This window comes from Parambassis ranga, chromosome 3 (genome assembly GCF_900634625.1).
Source record: "Parambassis ranga chromosome 3, fParRan2.1, whole genome shotgun sequence".
NCBI lineage: Eukaryota > Metazoa > Chordata > Actinopteri > Ambassidae > Parambassis > Parambassis ranga.
Genome location: NC_041024.1, coordinates 21939493 through 21960690, shown reverse-complemented (window position 1 = coordinate 21960690; position 21198 = coordinate 21939493). Strand labels below are relative to the sequence as shown.

Below are 21198 nucleotides of genomic sequence, written 5' to 3'. Positions count from 1 at the left end.
GGGTCCTGAGCACTCTGGGGTCCTGAGCGCTCTTACAGTGGGGATATCCTGGATGAAGGTTTTCGTCCAGGATATCCCCACTGTGAGGTCTTATACAGACAGGTGTGTGTCTTTCCTAATCAAGTCCAATCAGTATCATCAAACACAGCTGGACTCAGATGAAGGTGTAGAACCATCTGAAGGATGATCAGAAGGAATGGACGCACCTGAGTTCAATATATGAGAGTCACAGCAAAGGCTCTGATACTTAGGACCATGATATTTCAATTTTTCTTTTTAATACATCTGGAAAAATGCCAAAAATGTTCAGTTTCAATATGCAATATAGGCAATATAACCAATAGTGAAAAATTTAAGGGGGTCTGAATACTTTTCGCACCCACACATATGTAAATAATGCATGGCATATGTGCTGTAGTGGCAGGACTTGTCACCGTGGTAGCCAAAAATGGTGTCAGATACATACACAAATACATACACAATATGTTGGTCAAATAATGTTTGACTGAAATCCATATGTGCCATTCTGGTGTTCCTGCACAAATGTAACCATTTATTTTTTTTTTGCTAATGTATGTATTTATGTATTACTGGCCATTATTGCCATTCATTTGGGCATGTTGCATTGTTGTGCATTGATCTGCTTCGTCAAATTTAGTAGTAGACAGTTGTAATTTGGCACATTAAAAATATAAATCACTGTTTTGACCTCATTTTACTCCAAAATTTAAATTTTTGTGTTACAAAACAAAGCTTACTGAAATTAACTCACTGGTTTTATGTAATATATGGACACTGCTAGTGCAAAAAAGCATGCAAAAGAGCAAAAAAAATTGCCCTGGGCTGCAAAATGGTTTTTAAGGAAACACAGAGACACACACAGAGTTCATCGTATTACTCCTAATCTTTATAACTTCACAGTCTTTAATGTGAGGAAGTGAAGGAGCTGCACCTACTCTGTGTTTGTGTAAGTTATATCTGCAGGTTTAACATGTATCTCACATGGCTTGCTGACAGTACATCTAACAGGGTGAGCACTTTTTTCTCAGATCACTGCTTTTCCTTTCAACTATAGCTGCCGCCTGCAGCAAGCCTAATTAAATTACTGTATACATGGAGGCATGCTGGGTCTTGAGCAGCACAAAGTTTACAAATCTTTACACATTTGTTTTCACTGTAACCAGGGATTGAGTTTAAATATGCCAGACTTCCACCTCTAATATCTCTTCAAATCCCTGTGAAAATTATGACTCAATCATCGCTCGGGGTAATGACTGTTTACACTCTGTTTTACAGCGTGGCTTTTTTAACAATCAATCTGTTCAGTGGGAGTGTTAACGCCCAGACTCATATCCCTCGCCCCTGGGTCTTTCACTAATTTTCTGTTGCAGGAGTAGATACTGATAATGAGCTTATGCCAGAGCTCCTCGCCACTGAGAAGGCAGGAACAGATATGTTTCTGTAAAAGTTCTGTTAAAGGTGGAGCGCCAGCGGTGAGAGGTTACATGGATCGAGGGCGCTCTGGCAACCGCACCCGTTCACATCCACCCACACACACACACACACCAGCACATCAAACATCAAACCATGCAATTTTCATCATTTCAGACACAGAAACATACACATATGTACTGTAGGCATTTCTCCAGTTTCCAACATTTAGCCTGCTATACCACACAGGCTGATGTGCATATGAGTAAATATTTCCATTGTACATATCCATGTTACAGAAAATCATACAAGGATCGGACATTAGAAATCGTTTGATGAATAAGAAACATGATCTAGGAGGCCAAACAAAACTCAAGTGTGAAGTGTAAAGTTCTGTCTACATCCTCCTTGATAAAGAGAATTCCCCTCATTTACCCCAAGCGTCTGCATCAACATGTTTTGTGCACACACACACACACATTACCTGCTGTCAACCTGGAGAACAGTTGTTTAAAGAAAATCAAACCTAAGGCAGCCTAGTCTCATCTTAGATTACAAGTCAGAGAAGGTGCCAGAACCTCAATACCACATAAAAAAAACACAATGGCACTTTTGTCTATATGCACTGAGAAAACCTGAAAAAACACAGACTTTAAAATCAAATCAATTTTGCACACAATATTATTTGGTGTGATCCAAATTTTTTGCACATATACAAAAAAAGTGAAAATACTCACTTCTCATCCATCACGCAGGATGAGAACTATTAGTGGCAAAACATTTCTCCACAGATGTTCTTTGGGCTTTAGGTGTGGGCAGTCACCCTCCACTAATCTAATCAGTTCTTTCCAAACCTTTATTTTGTTTAAGCCTCAGATCCAGTGAAGTATTTCAGCTCCATTAATTTTAGTTTTAACATTAATCTTAAGCTAATATGTAGCTACATTGCATTGTCGGTTATTTGATCCAACACAACTGTAGTGGTAGAATTTCTAAGGCCTGTAGTTACTGGTGTTGACACTGCTTCGTGCACTCTTGTGACACAATGTCCTCAATGGGACAGAACTTGTCACCATCCTACCCACATGAATGGAATCTACATTTGATTCACATGTGGGACATCTTGTAACCCTGATCTTTATCTATACTATGCACAAGTATTTTTGTTGCCCAACCAAGCAGTGAGTAAAACCCATCCACTACTTACTATTGTGGAGACTAGAGATATTGAGAGGTTTATCCTTGTGCCAGCATAAATGGACCTTGGGTTGAGCTAAGTTCAACATGGGTACTTCCTTCTGCATTGTGATATAGGGTAAAATAAGTAATAGATCAAAAGCTCACATCAAAACAATATAAAAGTATGAATAACTCACAGGAAAATATATCAACATTTTGGAGTGATGAGAAATAAACATCACAGAGCAGCACACATACACACACACAAACACACAACACCATTTGGGTGTTAATGACAACTTGTGTTTGTGGCTCAAAGTTCAAACTGTCTTTGCAAGTATGGACACACACACACTGAACTAATGATATGCAACTGAAAATTAGACAGAGACATCTTTCTTTCTTCTTTCTGTCCTATAAACCAAAATCCAACCTTTTCTAAAATAAACTGCTCATTAGATCTAATCTGTTCTAATTGGCAGAGCTGCACAATAAAAGAAGAAAAAGAAGTTCACAGGGGGATTTGGTCATTTGTACTGTTGTTTCATTCAGAAGCTTCACAGTGTTGGCAGCGTACAGGCAGCTGTACAACCCGAGTACAAACATGGACCTTTCATCAGTTATTCATAGCATTCCTGCTGCCTCAAGGCAACCCTTGTTGGCAAACAGTGCTTTGTAAACCAACAAAAGTGTACTGCAAAAAAAAAAACAAAAAAAAACAAATGTATAATGAAGCCGTTATTAGAGCATGCATACAACAGCTACGCTTTTGATACACACTAAGGAACCAATTAGCAGCAGACAATTCTCAGGGCGCACAGGACCAGGAAATTAAAGTACTTAAAACTTTAGGCAGAGCAAGAGATGCAAATGTGCCTCATTTTCTTACTTGCTTGTATTCATTAGAGAAGGAAGAAAATCATTTGTCTCCCACTCCCAGTGAAAACTGAAGAATCAGTTTATTTTGCAATTTCTAAGGCAACTAGTACTTTGTATGGCAGGTTTTGGAACCCTGTGTCTGTGTAAAGTTTGTCAAATAAAATTAGGACATGTGTTTTTTTTTTTTTATAAATTATCCGATAATGTGCTTGAAGAACAATTAATGCAAGAGGGAAAGTCTTTTCACCAAAAATGATCAATGAACCCAACAATAAGACCCAGTCAAATTGAAGACTTAGAGTGCATCATCCCAAAATTCAATATTTGTTCAATTGTGAAAATCAAGAAAGTTGCTGCTTGGTCAGCAGGTGGCTATGTATTTTTCAAGAACATAGATTTACTTTTGACATTGGTGGGGACAACAACTATCATATTTGGTGCTGCCCCCAACGTAGCCACACATGTGACAGCAGGGAAAGGCACAGCCAATCACATGGCCATATGTGTTACGGTAGGACCAGAGCCCTTGATATAACCCAGTCAGAATCTGAATATTAAAGGCTTTGGGTGTACAACAGAAGGCTATCTGTAACTTTACCATCATCACTTTCAATGTACAATATTAACAGAGCTGGATAAAGTGCTGCCTCAGAGCAATGATGCCATTTTCCTATTGGTCAATGTGCTACTGCAAAATGATTACAGCCAGCATGTCACAGTCTTTAGATACACTGCCAACAAGAGCAAAAAAATCATGAAACAAAAATTGATATAGCAAACAGTCTTTGATTATATAAGCATGTAAGAGCCCCTTGTTAACACAGTAACACTCCTAAATATTGTGTAAATACTGGATGACAAACAGTTGCACCACACAGTGCTGCTTATGTGTTTATGCTCAAAGTGGATATCAATCATCTGTCTAACATGTTGTATGTCAAACTATATTGTTTTTATCTGTTTATTTTTGCATCAGTGTTGATTATTAGATGAACAGCAGCTTTAGTGTGTCATTTTGTTACTTGCCATGGAGAAGAACAGGACAGCCATGTTTGTTCCATTTGTTGCCGTCTATCCCCATCTGGTGGACCTCCTTGGTACTGCAAAAGGGATCAAGGATATGTGTTATCTTGATCTCCTGGCGTTAAGGTGGGTACAAGCAGCAGAGTACACTACATGCACGCACACAAATATCACTCAAAATATCAACAAAGTAATATTTTTGACAGCTCTTGTCTCTGACTGTCAAAAAAATACCACATTTACTTTTTTATTATAGTTTCCTTTTCCTATTGACACTGCTTGAGTCTGTTTCCCCACAGGGATCAGTAAAATGTTATCTCACCTCAAACAGAAATATATATATATACAGCACAGAAGGAATCTGAACTGACAGGCGGAGATAAAGGAGGATGAGGAAAAGAGGAGAAGTAAAGGTAAAACAGCTATGATAGGCTAAAGGTGCCGGTCAAGAACCAACATGACACCAGCAGATGTTACGGCGCTTGAAGCTGCATGTCACCCTCCTGGTGGGTGTTGGGGAAGACAGATAGCTTTGCAGACCTGCCTCAGGGTGACACTGATTTATAGGGAGGCACTTACAGTACGGTCAAGGTAGGGTTTCCTTTGTTTTAGCACCAGTCACAGTGTCTGCAGGGCTCACCAGCCTGTGCAGAAAAATGTCTAATTAAAGTCTTTAAGTTACTGATTTGCTTTTATAAAAACAAAACTAGATATTGTGACAGAATATTTACTCCTAGTTTGATGTGTTGTTCATCCTCCTGTATGCATAGCCCTGTGGGTGACCACCTGGGTCAGAGGGTAAGCTTGGTTATTTACCTCTGGAAAAAGGTTGGAAGGTCAGCTGCCCTCTCCCTGCTGCATGTAAAAACAGCTGCTCTGCCCACAGAAAGAGGCAAAGGTTAGGACATGTTTGTTTGTATTATGCTGGTTTAATGTGACCATGAAGAAAGTATGTAAGAAAAAATATCTGTTCTGTGTCTTTGGACATGTTTGTTATCATATGTGAATTTTACTGTACATTTCTTGGATTAATTACTTATGTCCTTTTTGAGAGAGTGAAAATATTGATACAGTTATTATTGTTGTGGTATTCTGTGACAGTGTTTGCGTTCTGCTGGGGTTCATCACTACTTTATTGATATTTTTAAATAGAAATATTATTTTAAAGTGGCCTTTATTACAAAACAGCTGATGATGATGATTCCAGTTTGTTTCCTCCTTGCTGTGTTTTCATCATTGGGGCTATTTAGCATCTATGGATTCTACTACTTCTACTACTATATTTGCATAATATAAAATGAAGCAGAATTACCCTTGATGACTTAAAAAGCTATTCATCATCTGACTTATCTTTCAAATATTTAAAGGTTTTTGTGCTTCTTGGATGTGTCTTTGATACATTCTTCAGAATTAAAAATCTAATTTTATCAATGTGAAAAAAAATCTCATTAAAAACACACACAATGGGGCTTTTGTGCAATATTTTTAAACTTAGTAATGATCAAATAAAGCACTTTTTAAAATTCTCCTACAACAGTTGTTCAACATGAAACAAAAAGCCTACAGAATTAGATTCCTCCTCCGTGTCTCAAGTCTTCTTCTTTCCATTATAACATTTACTTTAGTGTGTTAAACCACATCCTCCCTGACTCACAGAGGAGCAGGCCAGCTTTCCAGGCTTCTGTCTTGGCTTGAATTCCCTCCAGTCCCACACTCCCTTTCTCTCCTCCTCCTCCTCTCTTTCTGTCAGCCTCCTGCTATGAGGGCTTTCTCTCTCTCTGTGACAGGGTCAGGGGATGTGGTACTTCCTCCTGCCTGTTTGCACGTTTCCATCGTCTGGATCCACTGCTGCTGCAGAGATAAACACGCCGCATGTGGTCAGACACGAACATCCTTCACGTCTTTTTTTCTCATTTCCTGCTCCTAATCTTTCAAATATCATCTCCCTTCTGTCACGCTGTGTGTCAGCCACCTCCACCTTACAGATCCCGTCCTCCTCCACTATCATCACCTCCTCTTGTCATCCTCTGTCAGCATGCATCAACTGCCATGTTCATACTAATCTCACCTACATTTTCTTGCACTTGCTTAATTCAGGCAGGCAGAGACAGACAGGGAGTGAATGAGTGGGAGAATCCGCCCAACTGTTGTTAATCACACACACTCCCAAAAACAGAATGATGTACAAACCCTGTCAAAAGGTGCTGTAGTCAAACTCTGAATTTTAGTATGTCAGCAATAAATAAACAACAAATAATAACATCCTGAGTCATCATCAATACAAATAACATAAATCAAAACAAAACACTGCAGTCAACCAGCTGTCAACATAAATATATGTCAGCATATTGGTTTAGAATCCTAAGCATCGTGGTGTAGAAAGTCAAAGAGAAGTAACACTGTTTAGTATGTCTGTGGATGCTCTCATTCATCCATGTCATGTTCTGTCCAAGAGTTTAATCAAGGCAACTGGACTTAAGGATATATATATATATATATATATATATATATATATGTGTGTGTGTGTGTGTGTGTGTGCTCTTCAAACAAAATAAAGGGAACACTTACAGAACACAATGTAACTCCAAGTCAGCCTGTCCAGTTAGGATCAACACTGATTGTGAATCAGTTTCAGCTGCTGTTGGGAATGAGAGGCAGTTATCAAGACAAGCCCTATAAAGCAGAGGCTCTGCAGGTGCTGACCACAGACCATTTCTCTGCTCTCATCTTTTCTGCCTGATGTTTGATCACTTTTGCATTTTATCAGTGCTCTCACCGCTAGAGGTAGCATGAGGTGGTGTCTAAACCCACACAAGCTGCTCAGGTAGTGCAGCTCATCCAGGATGGAACATCAATGAGAGCTGTGGCAAGAAGGTTTGCTGTGTCTGTCAGCACAGTGTCCAGAGCATGGAGGAGACACCAGGAGACAGGCCAGTACACCAGGAGACATGGAGGGGGCCGTAGGAGGGCAACAACCCAGCAGCAGGACCGCTACCTCCTCCTTTGTGCAAGGAGGAGCAGGAGGAGCACTGCCAGAGCCCTGTAGCATGACCTGCAGCAGGACACTAATATGCATGTTTCTGCTCAAACTGCACTTATAAGTGCATGTTTTCTGACTACAGTGTAAGTAAACTGTACCAGCACTGACACATTGCCATCACAACCTCTACTGCTACAGTGCACAGAATATCTAATAGAAAGGTATTTTTCTTATGCTGTGTTCAGTGACAGTCAGGCTTGAAATTTGTGTAGAGGCACGATCAATGGTAGCTGTCAGTGTATTGGAAACAACAGATAGATGGATTCATACACTTGCATTTGGTTCTTTATTTTGTTCAGCCTTCTAGCAGAAAAAGGGCAAGTACTGAGCTTGTTTGCCCTAAGACTTAGTTAAATAAAACCATCCAGTCTGCTAAATGTTTTCAGCTAATTTAATGGACTCTACATTTTGGATACATATGTAACTGTATCTATGCTTTAACATAGAGACAGTATGGCCAAAACAGTGCTGCTGATTGTGTGCATGTCTGGGCTCACTGCCAGTTCTAATATGAGATGTTGACAGATGCATGTCACCTTGGCTCTCTTGACGACAGATGCTAAGTTATGATGCTGCAGCAGCCTCAGTGTCATAACACTAGCAAAGTCTTTCAGAGAACAACAATGCACTGTTGTGCTACTGCTGCCCTTCAAGACAATCTGCTCCACAAACATTACATCAGAACTTTATGTCAAAGGGTTTGAAATTTCTCTACTCTCTGTTACTCGAGTTTTTTTTTTTATAAGCATTTACTGATGCATTCATGATCTATGGGTGACAACCACCTGTGGAACAGCTGTATAAATTCCCATCTGGTTTGGCTGCTTGCAGAGTAAACACATTATTGTGGGCATTTTATCTACAGTCTGACAGTTACTCACATCTCAAATCCAGATAAGAGCGAGGGAGGAGACGGCGGACGCCCTGCTGTATTTATGGCAGGAGGTGTGAGATGCAGATGTGGGAAAGCTGTGCTCGCTGCCGTGGGAGGATTTTCCTCTGTTTTAACAGTCAATCGGAGCAAACCGCACAAGTCTGTCATCTGTGATAATGCTCCATAACGGTTATCTCCATGAAGACAACATGATTTCAGAGAAGTGTATGCCAGCAGCACTGTGGGATAGGCAACAGATGATGACATATGTATTAGAAAATAAAAGAAAGAAGAAACATCTTCTCGCTTCTTAGTTTGTGGTATCTTCTTTATGTCTTCTACATTTGCAATTATCTAATCAGTTGACAGTGTTCTCGTTTGCCTGGCATGAAATTTAGTATAAAGGGGACCCATTGTTTTACTCCTACCTGTCCGTTCAGCCAATCAGCAGGGCCTCTTGCCAGCTACCACATGTTTGTTTTTCCAACAATACACAGGCTGCTCACCCTGTGTGCCCTTTGGTCAGAAAACAAAGCAAAGAAATCAAACATGTTTTCAGAGGTGAAAACATTCACAGCAGCATAAGAAAACATCTTGTAAACATGTATAAACGTCATTGATTTGAGACTATTAATAACAATATTCATATCAATATGGAGTGATTTTCTTGTGGAGTCCAGTCCATAGCAAATGATCCAAGAACTAGTGCCTTACTATCATTGTGTGTTCTTCCCCTATGTTGACTGTTTATTTGAAAATCCAGGCTTTTTCAAATCCATTTCTTGAACTCTGCTGCACCCTAGTGGACTGATGGTGCATCAAGAAAATGCTCTTAAATATGATTGATTAGTGAGTAGGTGAGCGTCTTTTTGTTATTTATCATCAGGAATCAGAAACTGGACTATTTAAAAATGAGATATAACATTGTCTCATATTCCAGAGAGTATTACCATCCAGCAACAAACATTAAAGCTTTCAGAGAGTCTTAATGCTAATTTCTTTCAGATTTGTCTTGGTGCAGAGGAGATTTATTTAACAAGACATGCAGGGGCTCCTTACACCAGCATGCGAGGTTGATTTGAATATATTGAGTGCGAAGCACAGTTTATTTATCTTCTCCTCTGGTGCTCGCCCACCTCTGCACATCTCTCTCTCTCTCTCTCTGCCAGTCAGTCCGTGCTGCAAAACAGCACAGTGGTGAGATGCACACTGATAAGTGGTTCGGCCAACACAAGTGGGCGTCACTCATAGGATCGGATACAATGCCAAACACACCACTCGAGGGTGTTGCAGTCACGCTTCATTTCTCCTGCAGTTTTATCCAAGGAAAGGAAGATTTTTGCTGCATAGCTGTAGAATAAACAGAGGCGGGTATGACAAGTATTTATTCATTCAGAATATGAACCTGAGAGGAAGTAACACAGAGGAGAATGTTATTAGCTTCCATCTTTATTCTTTGAAATTATAGCAGTGAGTTAAAAATACTTCTATTGAATGAAAAGGCCAAAACAGTGTACACACACACACACATACACACACACACACACTCAAACACACTATCACCAAGTTGGGCGGATTCATCACAGTGATGATATTCAGAGAGGCACGCCTTAAATAAGTCTTTCATCACGGTAGCAATTTTTTTTTCTGTTTCACAAAACAGCAATTTCTACAGGGTGCTCGATCCCAGGACTTCAGATGAGAAGTCATCATTGTCATGCAGAGACCTATTATGCAAAACAGACCTTTCAAAAAGACTATTTTGTAGCCTATAACGCTCAGAAAAAAAACCATCACAATGCCTGTGGTAAAGAGTACCTACTGTCATGCACCAGAGTCAGCATGCGTAGAGGTACGAGGACACAAAACTCAACACAATACAACAAGCACCTAACTCTGACATGTAAATATTTAGGGTAGAATAAAATTAGTCACTAAAAAAAGTCCATTTGTATATTATGCACAGCGGCCTCACCTCTAAGGTCGGGCTACATTTCGGTAAAATATTCCTACATTTAATATTAAGAGAATGTCCACTTTTTATTTCCGGTGACATATCAGTCATGTTTAAGGCCCCTGTGAGCCAAATACACCATTATGAGAAAGACATTTCCCATGATACAGTGTGGCCTTGTTGCTATGTAAGCCTATCATTGCTGCTGAGATGTACAGCTTTAAACTGGTACATCTGGTTCACAGCAGCATCACTTCACACACACTTTAACCATATAACAACAACTAAAAAAAGACATTTTGGGGTTAAAGAGAAATAAGGGATATGTTAAATATGGAGCCACATTTAACATAGATCAGACTACTCTTTTATGTAAAGCTAAGCTAAGCATGTCCAAACTTTTACCACCTCTGTGATTTCTTTTTACTTTTTCCAGACCATACTTGCTAGTGGGTCCTAGCTAAGTGTCATCACCAATAAAGGAAGAACCATATCAATATCAGTATGTGTCTAAGTTAAGAACAAATGGGGAAACACAGTGCAGTAAGTCTTAAAACAATGTGCAGTATAATGTGTGATTCTTGAGGAATCCTAGTCTTCATTTGTGAGTGGCCTGTTAGTACCTAGTGATGAGCAGTTTGTATTTGAACCTCTGAGGCCCCAGACTGCAGATCTATTGTTTTTGAAAACCCACACATGCAACTGGACAGGGTGCTGCTAAAGAAATGTTGGAAAGGCTAGAGGTTATCTTAGAATACATGTGAAGGACATGAAGCGGTGCTGTTCTGATGGCTACACTGCAGCTGCCTGGGGTTAGAGGTCAAAACGCTGTAAATCTAACTAACAGTACATGGGTCGTCCTTGCAGGGCTTGACATCCCCCTGAAGCAACTGGATCATAACAGCCTTGGTCAGGTAGCTGGAAGTGCCCCTCTTCCCCACTGGTGGTGTATTGTAGAATACCTCCATGTCATCCTAGGACAAACACAACAGATTCTTAAAAAACAAAACAAAAAAAACATCACGGTAGCTTAAGAAGTGAGTCTGGATGAGCCGACAGGATTAAATCTCCCAAATCTAATTAGCTTGTAATGAATTGGAAAATGGCTGTACTAGCCACCTGCTAATCACACGAAACCTGTAGTTAAATTATTATCGTGTAGCTAGGGTCAAAAGATCAGCCTTATTCTAAGCATCAATTTAGAAAAGTGATGTTCTAATTTTGAGGCAGGCTCTGTGGTCATGTTCAAAGATGGTGTAGTATCAGTTAACCTGACAGCCTGAGGGGAGGCCACTCTACCTGCTTCTCCATTCCTTCAAAGCGGCTGCAGTCTCTCTGGAAGTCATTAAAGGCTTCCTTCACCAGGCTGTCCAGATCCACCTTATCACTGAACTCCAGCTCTGGGTTTCTCTCAAGCACAATGGATACCACCATCAGCAACTATTAACACAAGGAACAGAGGAGAAGACTGTCATCTTTTATAGATTATAGAACTAATCTGCAGGAGTCCTAAAACATGAGTTTGAATGAATACAAAAGGTGACAAATTAAATTAAGCGCCACTCTCTGGTGATTTTACCTCGACTAGAATCTGTCTGTACTCTGGCAGGACTATGTTCCTCAGTGTGTCCTCTACCAGCAGAGAGAAGTTCATCTCATACATGGTCATGTCAGACAGAGTAGGTTGCTGCAGAGAGAAAAAACTGCTGTAACTGATGATGACGATGTACATGAAATCACTCACAATCAGTTATCAGTCATCAATAATTATACACATTATAAGATGTAGTTTGTTGTGGTCTGGGGATCCTCAATGGCACATAAAGCATTGAAACAAGCCAACCCACTCACAATGTTACAGTAAACCAGTCGCATTAATTAATGTTATACTACACAAACACAAAAACATTGAGATATATGTAAGAACACATCACTAAATAAAACAAACATACAATAAATAACATATATAGGGGAGACATTGCACACTGTCACCTGTAAACAGCATGGGTCATAGTATTCCATCAGCAGCAGCGTCAATAGAGATAAGTACCTGTGGGAGGTGAGTCCCGGCCACCACAATACCATTGGGGGTTCTCTCCAGGATCTGCCACACACGGTCATAAAAGCCCAGAGGGGTCCTGTTCAGAGAGCCATCAATCTGACGTTTGTTCAGCCAAGACCTGAGGACACAAAAAAAGGAGGAGGAGCTGCTTCACCCAGCCTTAGAAACCAGGCGAAATTCAATGCTGATGATAGCCATCATGCTGGAGGAAATTGTCTATGAGTCAGTGTGTATTAGATGGGATTAGATCTGATAAGATAAAACTTTAATAATTCCCAAGAGGAAATTGGGTTGTGGCAGCAGTAGATAACAAGATATGAACATTGACAAGACACAAGATAAAATAATTAAAAACTAAAAAGATTATACAAGAAGTAAATGCATTAAGATAAAGGCATGGTCTCTTCAAAGGCAGATTTGTGAGCTTAGAGGCAGAGAAAGCGTGGATGATGTTTTTGATAGCGTGTGTGTATGTGTGTGTGTGTGTATGTGTGTGTGTAAATACCTGCCAGTGTGCTGCGGCTGCAGCACATCCAGCAGGAGCTGCTTAATGTCACTGGGAGACATTTGGTAGATGTCTTGGGGAGGCATGTCTCCTGCCCTGATCTTCAGCTCATGTTTCATGGCCTGAACGATCCATCTGGAATTCCACATAATACACACGTGCTATTAACAACCACAGCATCACCTAGTGGACCAATGTAGAAATGCACACATACATCATGTTCAATGCAGAAGAGAAGCAGGCATGTCTTTCATAACAATGCTCCTTGAAGATGTTTTAGGCTGCAGGGGGAAGGGGGATTGTCTTGGTGGCAGTTCCAAAACTGGCCACTAGGGCTGCAGACCCTATCTCATATAGAACATTTGTCCTGTTAGTACATCTATGATGGATAACAATTGAAACAATTTACTTTAGCTCTTGAGCCAAAACCTTAACATTTTAGCAGTCTAGCTAACCGCTAAAATGAACAACTGGACAAACTACATTAATGAACTACAAGCAAGATGCTGTCATTTCTGTCATGTTAATGGAACAGAGACACATGTCTAATTTGAGTTACATTTTGCTTTAAGACATGACTTTGTCCTACCCGACTCTGATCTTGAGCATGCCGCTGAACAGCTCAGGGTTGTTGGAGATAATCCATCCGATGTGGATGACCAGTTCCTGCTGCAGGACAGCCTCCCGCTCCCCACCGTGAGGGGAGCACTTGCTGTAGATGATGCCTTGGATCACCCCCGGAGACAGCGGGTTAGAGATGACCTCCTCCTCATGCCCAAATAGACCGAGGGTCACCTGGTAATCACACACACACACAAACACACCCAGAGATGAAAAGGAGTAACAGCATACAGTTAGAAAGTTTTCTGCAGTGCAGCACTTGTGTGGAAAGTGTGTACATGCATAGTATGGTATGTGCACATCACTTCCTCAAAGGTGCAATTCCTACAAGTATCTCTGTTCCATCGCAGTAAAATTGGCCTCCTCTCCCAGAGTCACATAAAAGGGGGAAGAAAAAAAACCTACAGATCTCCAGATTGCACTTCTATATTTGTTTCTTCTGAAGCCATCTCATGAAAATTACACCTCAGCCATTTCACTGATGAGAGGACAGACTTTTATCCCTGGCTTCAGATGATAGAGCCCAGCATTTATCTTTACATCTGAACTGCTTCTAACTGAGCGGAAAAAAAAAAAAAAGTTTTATAATGACAGACTTGGGGTGCATTGTTGGATCTCAATAACAAGATAATGAGACCAAAAATATATATAAGCCCAACTGGGCTGTTATTGTAAGCAGAGGAACACAGCCGACTCAAATTTGAATTTTTTCTTTTTTTCCATCAAGAGGAGCGTTCCCTGAGGTAGGCAATCTATATGCAGATTCACACCTTGAGCTACTTCAGCATAATGAAATGCCTAAAACTGTTCAGAAGAGTAAATAAATAAATAAAAAACAAGATAACTGACACTCTCAAGAGGAGGCTAATCTGTGAATAACACTTGACAGGAAAGGATGTGCCCCAAAACTCATCCAGAGAGAGGGAGTGTTGACAAATTCATGGGTCACGATATATATATATATATATATCAATCATCACATGGAGTGCTTCTAGAGATGTGGACACAGTGCATATTAGTATTCTGTGGTGTTCACAACAGCAGACTACAGCTTTAGATACACACAGTGCAGGTGAGCTGTGATGAGGGATATGAGCATGCGGCTGCTTCTAAGCGATTCCCATAGGATAACAGCATGAGGAGCTTCTTTTTTCCCTTTTTCTTTTATAGAATCAGTGAACATTAAAATCATTCTCCCATCATGCCACCAAACATTTTTTTTTTTTTCGATTCGAAAACATCGGAATTGTACACTCCTACCCAGGCCCTCCTGTCTGTGTGTCCACTTACCTGCTTGCCATGCACTAAAACACTAGTAATACTGGGAGCAAGGCTGTCCACTAGCTTAGTTAAGAGACTGGCAGCAAGACGGACAACAGACCTAGTGGATGAAAAGACAAAAGAGCATTCTTGACATCAAGACAGATGAGCGCTAACAGCTACAGGACTTTAACATACTGCATTTTTTTCCTCCCCATTTGTAGAAATTGGAGAAGCCGAAGAATTCCTCAAATTCTAAGCAGCCTCAGTCCAGAATGTATTGTTTGCATCATTGCATTTTATTAATAGGTTTAATAAAAATACAAAGAAATAAAAAGGGCCCCCAGCTTCCACTATACAATATAATATAATAATTTAAACCCCAAAACAAAGGCTGGCTCATCCTAATATGTTTTAATGTTCACTAATTTCAGAATTTTATACTGTGTCTCCTCTTGCCTGCAGGATTCCTATGAGAAAAAAATCACATCAGCACACAGAAACACACACATGGAGGTAAAGCCACAGAAGCGGTGAACAAATGGAATAATCTAATTATTGGGATTCTGAAATATAATGAGTCAAATCAAAACATTTTCTTATTATTATACGCTGGAGATAAATGTCTGCTGTGTGCGTGGAGGTATTTAGTGCTTAAATAGACCTGCAGAAATTCACAGACACATCCCGAGCACAGTAAATATAAAAATGTAACAAAGCTTTAATGTTTAGAAGCCATAATGTGGTGTCAATCCGCTGATGCTTTTTGTTAGGGAACCTATTTCAAGCTTCACTTCCTGGACCATGTCAGGTAAATGAGAAACTAAATTGGAGCGAGTATTGATGCTGTTTCCCAGTTGAAAAAACAAACCAAATTTAAAAGCCTCCAGGCATATTTTCACTAAAATCCTCTTAATTAATAACACAGTATACAATAAAAGTTGTCATGTCAGTCGGAATGACATAAATTCAAATCAACTGTACTGTGTTTTGGTCCGTTTTTGTGAGTCAGGCCAGCAGTAAACCACATACAAAAACGAATTATGAGATTAATAATCTTTTGTGACACTCCACTAATATTGTAACTTCCAACCCTGGCTTTTCTATGATAAGGGAAACCCACAAGGAAAGCCTCATGTAGTACATGGGGTGAGGGAGATGTTCAACTCTGAGATTATGTAGAAAGTTAAAGCAACACAATGGATTATTTGGAGGAATGAATCCATTGAATGCAGTGAACTGAAGTGCTCTTCAGGACAGTAATGATGACATCATTGCTGTGGTGGACCACTTTCTAACTGTCCAAAGATACTTACACCTACAAAGACTGGCCAATAAACTATAAATAACTACTAACTACTGACTTAGTAGTTAATGTTGAGTGTTTACTCCCATTACACTAACATGTTTACTAGGATGGCTTGTAATTGGTGTCTGCATTGATGCTCTTGCTTATACTGTCCTAATTTTACAGTCAAATTCTATGTCATTTGCAGTATACAGCCAGCCTTATAGAAGCAGTGTTGCTATGACAAAACATCAGGAATAACAGTCGGCCCTTTGTGGTGGTTAATGGTAAGAGAAAGCCAACAGTGACCACACGCCTCTGTGCACATCTGAGTCAAGGTGCCTGCTAGCTAGGCCGAGCTGGCTGGGCCAAACTCATGACTGCGTGAGAGTTAGCCATGTTTTATTATTCTGTTTCATTAGAAATTAATTTAGCTATAGTGGACATTTTAGCAGCTGTTACCAGTCACAATCCTGGTTAGTTAAGCTTCAGTGTACTTCAAGATTGTACTACATAAAATGTATTCAATTGAAAAATGGTAGGACTACAATTACACAAATATGCAGGTATTCCATATTTTGGTAGCGCTGTACACAAAATAGCTCTCAAGCTAGACCACTAGCTAGGCAGCTAATTGGGGCACACATGCAGGACCTTGATTCCTCCTCTGCCTGGACTTTACCTGTTTCCCATGCACCAGTATTGTGGTGATGTGAGGAGCTATAGAGCTGGCGAACTTCTTGATAATGGCAGCGGCGTAGCGCACTGCCAGCCTACAGTTCAGCCAGATTAAATAATTAAATAGTTAGATTACACAGATTGGGCTAATGTGAAAAGCTGTCACACAATATCCAGCTCATACAGTTTAGGATAAATATCCCACCCACACATATTAGTCGACATAAAAGGTCATAACATAATAGAATTAACTATTAAATATCGGGAATCGTAATAAATGCAGTGTGGTAAAACAGTGTCAGTGTTGGTGTGTGTTCAGAGTATCAGACCAAAGCTTTCTGCTTCCAGCTCTCCTGTAGATTCTCTCTAGTTCCTCCAGTAGATTTTCTGGAATCAAAAATATACTTTAGAAAAACTCCATAAAGACATACAATCACATCGAGTCATCCTTCATTCAAAACATGAGGATCGATGGGTAACAAGGCCTGTTGAACAGTATCTCTTTTGACTTAACTGATTGCTTGCTAACCCACAGAGCGTATACTCACCATCTTTGTTAAGGAAGTCTGGTCCCTCTCTACGTAAAAGGATGCTAGCAAGTTGAGCCTGACTGGCCAAGCAGTCGCAGTCCTGTGCAATGACACATGATCGCCAACATCATCATCATCATCATCATAGATAGATGTGAAGCTAGCCTATAAATCCACTGAAATACCCATCAAGCAACATCACTGCAATGTGATGTGTTGACATTTGAATTCCTAGACCACAAAACCCACACTGAAACACATAGACAGGCCTCATATTCAGGTAGCGAGTCAGACTGTAGAAAGTGTCAGTAACTGTAAGCTTATTTAGGCTAAATGTAACAAAAACCTGAGGACAAATATTTGGAAATAAAACAGGAGACAAATGGCTAAGAGAGATTCAACATGATTGGTTTTAGTAGTTTACATTAAAATAAGGAGATAATCCTTTTGGAATCGTAAAAAGTGGAGGCAGGTCTGTGAGTTTTTTCCCATGTGTTGATTTTTCAAAATGTGCCTCCTTTTCTTGTCTGTCAGGGCGTTATGATTCCAAAACAACTGCTAATCGCCTCATTTTAATGCATTATAGACAACTCACATGGAACTTCTGGATGATCTCACAAGTGGGCTTATGTTGCCACTCCTCCACGCTGATCTCTGGTTGCTGCTCCAGGTCTGAGGCATTGGGCGTGCTTGTTTGTCTCTTCACCTTGGAGTGCTTAGGAAGCTCCAGCTCCTCAAAGCTTTTAAACTCTGGGATCCTATGCACAGGCACACACACAATGTGGGTCAGTAAGTATTAGGGTTAACACCATTTGCATAAAGACTATAGAGAAAGACCTTACTCTGCTTCATTGACACGCAGGAAGTCCAGCTGCTCCACAACTGCTCCAGATATCAGGGTCTAAAAAAAAAAATATTATGAGGAAAAAAAGACATTGATGAGATTTTCCCGTGAAAAAAAAAGCTCTTAAGGCTCAGGAACCAGCAGGAAGACACAGCAGAGGGAAGAGTGAGCTGTGTAAATCCCAGAGGGGATGTTTGTCAGGTGACTCAGGATCCAAAACAAGAGCTTAAATAATGCAGCTTATTCCAAATGGAGTAAAGTGTGAAGCAAGTTCACCGTTTTCACATTTTTACCAATGCGTGCGGCTCCGTTGCCTAACCCAGTAATGTGACGATAAAAGACAGAAAATTTACAAAGCACGACGACTAAGGAGCGCGGTTCAGTTTGCCTTTCTCCTGTGGTCTAAATGTGATATTAGCCATTCCAACTGAAGTTGACTCCAAAACAAAAATAAGAGGCACAGGAGAGGAGCAACCCTGCTCCCCATAACAATGAGATGATGAAGAGCAGGAGCGTTTCAAAGCTGTAGGGGTTAGCTGTGAAGTGAATGGCAAATAGAGAGAGAGCGAAAAAACCTTTAAAGCAGAAAAAAGGATCATATGTGGAAGTCTCTGTTGAACAACACAAACACAGAGAAGAAGTTCGAGTTAGAAAAGCTGTCATAAGTTTGACAAGGCAGCGGTTTAAATCTGTCAATGAGAAAATAATACCAATTTCTACCATGGCCTCGTTTCCTTGCTGCTTGCCAACATGAGAGTCTGATCGAAATTCACCAATTCTGCCTATGTGGATTATATAATGATCTATACATCAACATGCCCAAAACATTATTCTAAATGTCTTTTTAAAGTCATTTTAACCACATATTTGGCCATTCTATTACCTCTGACTGTCTGATTAGGATTTCTCTTATAAGGCCGAAGGACCCATTAACTTATTATCTATGAATTTAACACTTAATATATTTGCAACCTGACCTGTTCAACCTTTATGTCAATTTTACAAGCTACATCAGGCCTCACCACAAACCACATTAACAGTTTCCAAACTGACTCTGACAGATGAAGGTCAGGCATGGATAATACGCCGGTATAAGCTGCTAAAATAAGGAGGGACTTGGAAAACCTTCGCCCGGACACAAAAAACAATTTGTCGAAAAGCTTGGTACATTTAAGCCAATGTTCGTTTCAGAGGCGGCTGTAATATCCAGGAGCCAGCCGGAGAGAGAGCAGGTGGTGTGTTTCTCCTACGACACAGCTGCTGTTACGAAACCCTTCACAATAATGGATGAGAGCACCGTTAGTGATGGCAAATGAAATTTATACTGAGTAGCAGAGCAGCATATATATCTGACAGCTGTTCTGCTTTGTTCATAATAGAAGGAGTCCCATGTTTTTGTGATTGTAATGTGCGTTTTTGTCATCTGATTGAAGCACATCTTTGGAATTTACATTGCTAATAAAATGATTTTAATAATTAGATCAACAAACCTGAAGTCTGTCGACGTGAACTTTGACCCCTCCGATGTTACCTTTCTTAAAGGAGGCCAGCATGTCCAATACTGGGTTGAAGCGGCTCCCTCTGGTGAAAGAAAGACATATTCAATATTTATGTAAAACTTTTAAAGAAATCGGTATGTAACCGCTTCATTCTGATGTCTGTTACTACACAGGTCATCCTGACCAATACCAAACTAATGACTATTGAATTGCTTCTATAAGATCCCACGGACTCATTCCAGGTGGTCGCAGTGTGGCCGTTTAAGCATTTGTAGCACATTTAACATATGGCTCCCTGGATAATGATCAATACTGCTGTAATCAGCCCACCGGCTAGGCTATAGTGATACAAATGAGAAACATTATCACCCAATCAGCTAGCAAACATAGCAGCACACTCCTGCTCTCAAGACAAATAGCAGACATCGAAGAAAAAGAGAGGTGGCGGGAGAAACAGTGAAGTGTTAATGAAAAAAAATGCACTAAATTAAGTGTCAAGATATTTGGTTGCAAGCTTAAAGCCATAATGACAGATAGAAGGAGACATAATGAATGATGTATAGTGAGATAGAAGAAGGAGGAATGCTTTTCAGAAAGCTATCAGATGACAGGAAGACAAAAAAAGAAAGATAAAAGAGCTTTAATGGAGTGTGTGTGTATTACTTGATGTTATCCTCACGGATGAGAACCAGGAAGAGCGGACGTCCCTGCATCTTCCAGCACTGCTTGATGAACTGCAGGGCGTTCTGCACACACAGACACCAGTTCAGACTGGCATGGACATGTATATATACTATATCTGTGCAATAAGTGAATCAGAGGCACTGCTTAACTGTCAACTCATGATTAATAAAGTTATATATCATAATATGACTTCTCAACATTTGCTCTACATCATGATAAAAATGCTGCTCTGTGCTACAGTGTGAATATAAGGCAGAGGCCTATTTATCATGTGCATTATACAACTAAAACATGCTTATATGTTAGATTAAGCTCTATTACATCTTTTTAAAACAACATATCACTTTCTGTCTCAGAGTGTTTGAGCAGTTATTTTGTCTTTATTTGACTGGTGAGAAAGTGAAGCTGTTGCCAAAAAAAAGTCCCTCTACTGAATTGAACAGGGAGCCTTACAATTGCATGGTAAACAACTTAAGACAGCCATCACCATGACTGCTGTTGCATTACAGCAACACAAACCACTTTTTGCTGCAGCTGGTGGTGACACTCCTAGCCAGGAACAGTCAGTATGTAAGTATCAGTAATGCAAAGGTAATGCGTGTTATATAGTCTGACAGCATCATGATTATTAGTAAGCCTGGAAATAATGAACATTTACATTCACTTCATGTTTAGTATCATGATAGTGATCAGAAGCTAGTGTAATCAGAGCAAGGTACACCTTTACACCATACACCCTGTACCCTTCTATACAAAGAAGGAGAGAATGTAAGCATTGTAGAACAATGATGTGTCAAAATTGCAGCAGAACAGAGAAGAGAATTGATCCCAGGCCTTCTCACTGTTC

At 40.1% G+C, this 21198-nt stretch overlaps 1 protein-coding gene across 3 annotated transcripts in view; it reads right to left on the bottom strand.

Moving 5' to 3' along the window:
• Positions 1-9857: 9857 nt before the first annotated feature.
• The window catches only part of phkb (phosphorylase kinase, beta), a 76082-nt gene continuing 64741 nt past the window's right edge, over positions 9858-21198 (bottom strand). For 2 of the 3 annotated variants that reach the window (XM_028401227.1, XM_028401226.1), the window contains 13 exons: positions 20331-20413; positions 19659-19749; positions 18167-18225; positions 17920-18082; positions 17343-17424; positions 17124-17181; positions 16799-16889; positions 13537-13742; positions 12948-13082; positions 12431-12560; positions 11960-12067; positions 11680-11820; positions 9858-11354 (listed from right to left, as the gene is read on the bottom strand). In XM_028401227.1, the coding sequence (XP_028257028.1) occupies positions 11217-11354; positions 11680-11820; positions 11960-12067; positions 12431-12560; positions 12948-13082; positions 13537-13742; positions 16799-16889; positions 17124-17181; positions 17343-17424; positions 17920-18082; positions 18167-18225; positions 19659-19749; positions 20331-20413 (1485 nt within the window). In that variant the 3' untranslated portion in view covers positions 9858-11216. Of the gene's footprint in view, positions 11355-11679; positions 11821-11959; positions 12068-12430; positions 12561-12947; positions 13083-13536; positions 13743-14858; positions 14950-16798; positions 16890-17123; positions 17182-17342; positions 17425-17919; positions 18083-18166; positions 18226-19658; positions 19750-20330; positions 20414-21198 lie in introns of all 3 variants that reach the window. The other variant, XM_028401225.1, reaches the window with a different exon arrangement.